We start from the raw sequence: 5,041 nt of genomic DNA, 5'->3' as shown, positions 1-5,041 counted from the left end.
GTAGATCATAAGTTCGATTCTTTACCTTGTACAGTGAGGCAAAATCTCTACCTGCAATTTACCTCTTCTGTTGAAATCGAGGACATGAGCGACAGAGAATCGTACAAGAACGATAATTCCAAAAGTATTCACATTTCTATTTACATCAACTAATCCGAACTTTGGTCTACCCATAAGTTCTAATTGATTTTTTTATTAAATCTGGAATCAGAAAATTGATTGTATTAATATAATATCATTATTTATTAATAATATGCATATAATATATACTATATCATATTTTAAAATTTTAAAAAATTGGAAAATAACAGGCTGGCCAAAAAAATAAGCAAAAACTTGTGGGTAATCATATTCACTTTGCCACAATTATTACAGACATTGCTTTGTCCATGAAAAATGTTGATTGCATATTTCCCTCTTTGTATATCTTCATCTTTACTACGGGGAATCATACCCTTTCAAAATGTTTATACAATAAGTATAATTACACTCTTATTATTACATTCATTAGTATATATAAATTTTAATTTATTAATCATTTCTATTTATAGGTATATCATAACTCAGATCGTGTCTAATAGTTTTCTTTTCGTAACTTTTATTTTAGAATTTATTTGTGCTATTGATTTCTTTTGTTTCATCTGCTTTCGTTACAAAATTATTTATTGGTCTTATTGTAGCTCAAACATAGCAACGAATTTATTGACTGCAAATATCGTCGTCAAGTTATTTGGACTATGCAAGAAAGATAATGATAAGAGGGCACAAGAAAATTTCTGCGTAAACACTCCGATACTTAAATCAGATACTAAATATTTGAATATCGTATCGAAACTAATATCAAAGATATACCTCTTTTGGAAAGAGAATTATCTATTTATAGAGGAGTATGGAGATTTTCCTAATTTTCTAAAATAAAGATTTTTTTATATAATATTTATCTTAATATTTTGAGATCTATTAACATTAGAATTCTTATAGATAATGTTTATCCTGACATTCTAAGATCTACTAGAATTATGATATGTTTATCCTAATATTCCATTATCTATATGAATTAAAATTCTTTTACCCTTTTTACAGAGCTCTTAAAGGGATTTTCAGATATCGAAATTATCTTGTTTGCGCTTTATTTAGAATCTCTCATTCAAGGGAATTTTACATACTTTTAGTCTAAAGTTATGGGCATTTGCACTTTTTTTAATCTCTTAATGAGTTTTTGCCTATACATAACGCATCAAGTCTTTTTAATCACTCTTTCAATAATAGTTACTTTAACTTTATTATGTAATAATCTCTTTTCTAATCATTTTCTCTTTTATTTTTTTTAATGTGTGACAACTTATTTAAATAATATCCTTATCTTTTGTTATGCTTGTATTTTGCGCTATGTAATATAGTTGATTAAGCGACTAATAAGACTTTTTAGTTTTAGCTTTGAAGTAAAATTTTACAATTACATAAAACATCGGACTCACTTTTACATTTCAACCATTATGTTTAATTTTTTTTAATATATGATAATTAAGAGTGATAAAAATTTATATAAAATTTTCATATTTTTTTTATTATTTACGTGACTTAATAACATACGATAATACAAGATATAATAAATATATTTTATTTATAGACAGCATATTTATTATATTTTATTTTCAAATCATAAATATTTTTATCAATTAATAAAAAAATTAAAAACATGATATCTATTTATTAATACAGAAATACTTTACCTAAAAATAATATGTAATTATTGAAACTTTAACTTTCATTCAAGTCTTAACTAATCCTTACTTATCAAGGGTCATGGATTGGAGCTCCCCATGCACCGACACCTAGGGAGTTTTGGCAATTTATTACATTTTAAAGTGTTTTAGTAAACTTTAATATTTAATAATTAACATTAATGGATTAAGGTGACACATACAGGTCACTTGGGTTAATTTAAAAAATTTATTGGGTTTTCCAATCATTGTTCTTAATTAAGAGTAATGCTAACCAATGATACGAGGGCAAGGGTAAAAGACAATAAGAACACTTTATTTTTAACTAAAATGTATTAAAAATATAAATAGAGTGTAATATATATTTTATCATCTTTTATGAATAAGTTTTTTTTTTTTATACATAAAAGTATAGTAGTATAATTGAAATAACAAAAAATTTAAATTATTATATGAAAAAAATTAAAATATAGAGATTAAATTGACTTAAAAATTAATATCTAATAAAAAATAAAAAATTTGAATAAAAATATGAATTTGACCATTGTTAATAATCTTTAAATAATATATACATATTACTCCATTACTAGAGACAATATAGAGTTACTATTACTCATAAATTAATTTATAAATCCTCCTAAGAATCATGAATTTCATGCAAGCAAATTCATTAGTTAAATAATAATAAGCATATAATCAAACTTGGCATAATTCAAGGTTTGACAATCCCCATAATGAGCCTTTTCGTTCCTTGATTTCTAAGCAACTCTCATTGGAAACTGCTCTCTCTCTCTCTCTCTCTCTCTCTCTCATATTAAAGTAAGACATAAACAAGCTCACAAGTCTCCCATGGAAGCAAATCCCCTGCAAATTCAACTCTCCTCTGCAACAATCCATTAGATTCAAGCTGTCAATAAGCCCTTCAAAAGATAACTTGTTCTTCTCTCTCTCTCTCTCCCTCTCTCTCTCTTTCTTCTTCCTGTTCTTCTTCTTCTCCCATGTTTCCTCTCTTCTCTCTCCTTCTCTTCCATGGCCCTGCAGAAACCTTCTCGCCTAGTTCTGCTCATCGTCGTCTGCCTCTCTCTCTTCGCAATCTCGTTTCATGAGGTCCGCGCTTTCAGCTCCAGGATCACCAGCCACAACGCCGCCGCCAACTTGCCCCTCCCTCGCCACCCTCCGCCGGCCAACAGAAAAGTCCTGGAAAACAGCAAGAAGTTCGACTTCACCCCGTTCCTCAGAAACCACAGCCGGAAACATCCCCCGGAGAGCGAGATCGATCCGCTTTACGGCGTCGAGAAGCGGCTGGTTCCCACCGGCCCGAACCCATTGCACCACTAGCCGGCCGCCGTCGGGAGATGTGATCCGAAACTGATGATCAGACCAGACAACAACATTAATTGGTCAGTGAAGGCTTTCCCACCATTAATTAGTTTGTATTAATATTAATCCATTTGCCTGATTCTGTATAACTAATTCACATTGTAATGGATTCCATATACTGATTTTCGAGTGGCCATGTAAACACAATTTTCTATACACAATTCTTACGACGACGACAACAATAATCTAAATTTAACGTCACCCGACACCTAAATTTTAACTCGTCAATCATTTTATTTTATTTTTATTTAAACTTTTATCTCTGATCGTCTATATATCTTTACGGATAATATTACATTTTTATTAAGTTTTTTTTCAAGAGTGATTTTTTTTTTTTTTTTTTTTTTTTATGGTGGTTATTTCAAAGGGACATATGAGTAGCTGTGACGGCACGGCGGTGGGGATGATGAAAAAAATTGATACTTAGCTAACACTATAATAATGGTCTTAATTAATGGGGTTGGTTAGGGGGAAAGATTTGCCTCCTTCCTAATGATATATATGCCGGAGCAAATTCAGTGTGCACTGCATGTGATGAGACCGTGCCACGTGTCACAACTCACCCAATCAAATAACTCAAATAATCGTGAGTATATGGTATACATAATGTCAAGAAGTGTTTAAATTATGTAGGGTACCCCTAACCATATTAATTAATAAATTATTAGAGGCATAACCATCTTACTATTAGAATTTTACTCCTCTAGGCTCTAACCTTCCATTCTACATTCGCCCTTAATTGTGTAGGGTACCCTAATGACACACAAAGGCAAATAAAGCAGGATATCCATCAACTTTAATTTTTAAATTATTCTAATTAATTTTTAAAATTATAGGAAGAAAGAGAATAATATCCATAAACTTTTAAAGTCATTCTAATCTAATTTTTAAATTCTTTAAAAATTAGTTATGACACTTCCTATAATATTAATGATATTAACGATATATAACTCATGAACATCGAATTTTTTACTGGCACTTCGTAAATTTCTATTTTTTGGTGAATTAATCTTTAAATATTTTTGAAAAAGCCAAAAACAATTTGGCAAAAAACAAAAATTCAGTAGGTGTTCAAATAAAAAATCTAAAATTCATGAGTGTTTGGACTAAAGACCCAAAGTATAGAAAATGCTCTATCTACTTAACAATGTTAGTAAAGCTGTCGTGACTAATTAGGTCATTTCCAAAGGTTCAGGACCACATGGTCTCAATTGACCCAAAAATTTATTAGTGAATGTCATGAAAGGCTACCCATATTTTAATTCCCTTCTATTTTTGTATTTATTTTATAAAAATATTATACTCACAAATAATTTTTTCTAGACTGATGTAATGCACATAAAATTTATAATAATCCCATTTAAAATTAACAATAGATTTACTCACTATCATAAATTATTAATTAGTAGATGGAATTTATTTAATCTTTTCTTTTTTAAAAGTCCTGGAAAAGCAATGCGATGAAGTGGTATGAGTGTGGGACAAAAAGTTCTTGCCCCCGGGAACCCTCAAAAGTGTGGTGTGGGTCCACGTCTACTAAATCAAACTATTAACTAAGGACAATAATAATAATCACCAAAGTGGTAGAATAGCAGGGACGTGGTTTGTCGATTTCCCAAAGTTTGAGATTTTAATTTATGAGGTTTGTCAATGATCTCTTTTAAGTCGAGATTTTGATTTTCTTTAGGTAAATTTCTTCAATTAATTAGTATTCGATAATAGGTGAGTGAGTGAGTAAAGAGAAATACAGTAGCGGATAGAAAAGTGACAAATATTTATTTGTTATTGAAAAATTTAGAACTTTTATAGTCTATTTAGTGATTATTTGTGACACTCTAAAGTATTTTTAAAATACTTAAAAATTTAAGAAAATAAGTTCAAATTTAAATTAAAAAATAATTTTTCTAGCCCATTGAATGAATCAAATAATTAAAAAC

The 5,041-nt window shown here is 29.4% G+C and overlaps 1 protein-coding gene across 1 annotated transcript; it reads left to right on the top strand.

Moving 5' to 3' along the window:
• The first annotated feature begins 2,465 nt into the window (after positions 1 to 2,465).
• LOC127805805 (CLAVATA3/ESR (CLE)-related protein 12) lies at positions 2,466 to 3,300 on the top strand. The gene has a single exon (XM_052342590.1). It carries the CDS (start codon positions 2,754 to 2,756, stop codon positions 3,060 to 3,062), a length of 309 nt encoding a protein of 102 aa, XP_052198550.1. The 5' UTR covers positions 2,466 to 2,753; the 3' UTR covers positions 3,063 to 3,300.
• The last annotated feature ends 1,741 nt before the right edge of the window (positions 3,301 to 5,041 follow it).

Source organism: Diospyros lotus, chromosome 7 (assembly GCF_014633365.1).
Source record: "Diospyros lotus cultivar Yz01 chromosome 7, ASM1463336v1, whole genome shotgun sequence".
NCBI lineage: Eukaryota > Viridiplantae > Streptophyta > Magnoliopsida > Ericales > Ebenaceae > Diospyros > Diospyros lotus.
This window is presented reverse-complemented; position numbering and strand designations above follow the sequence as displayed.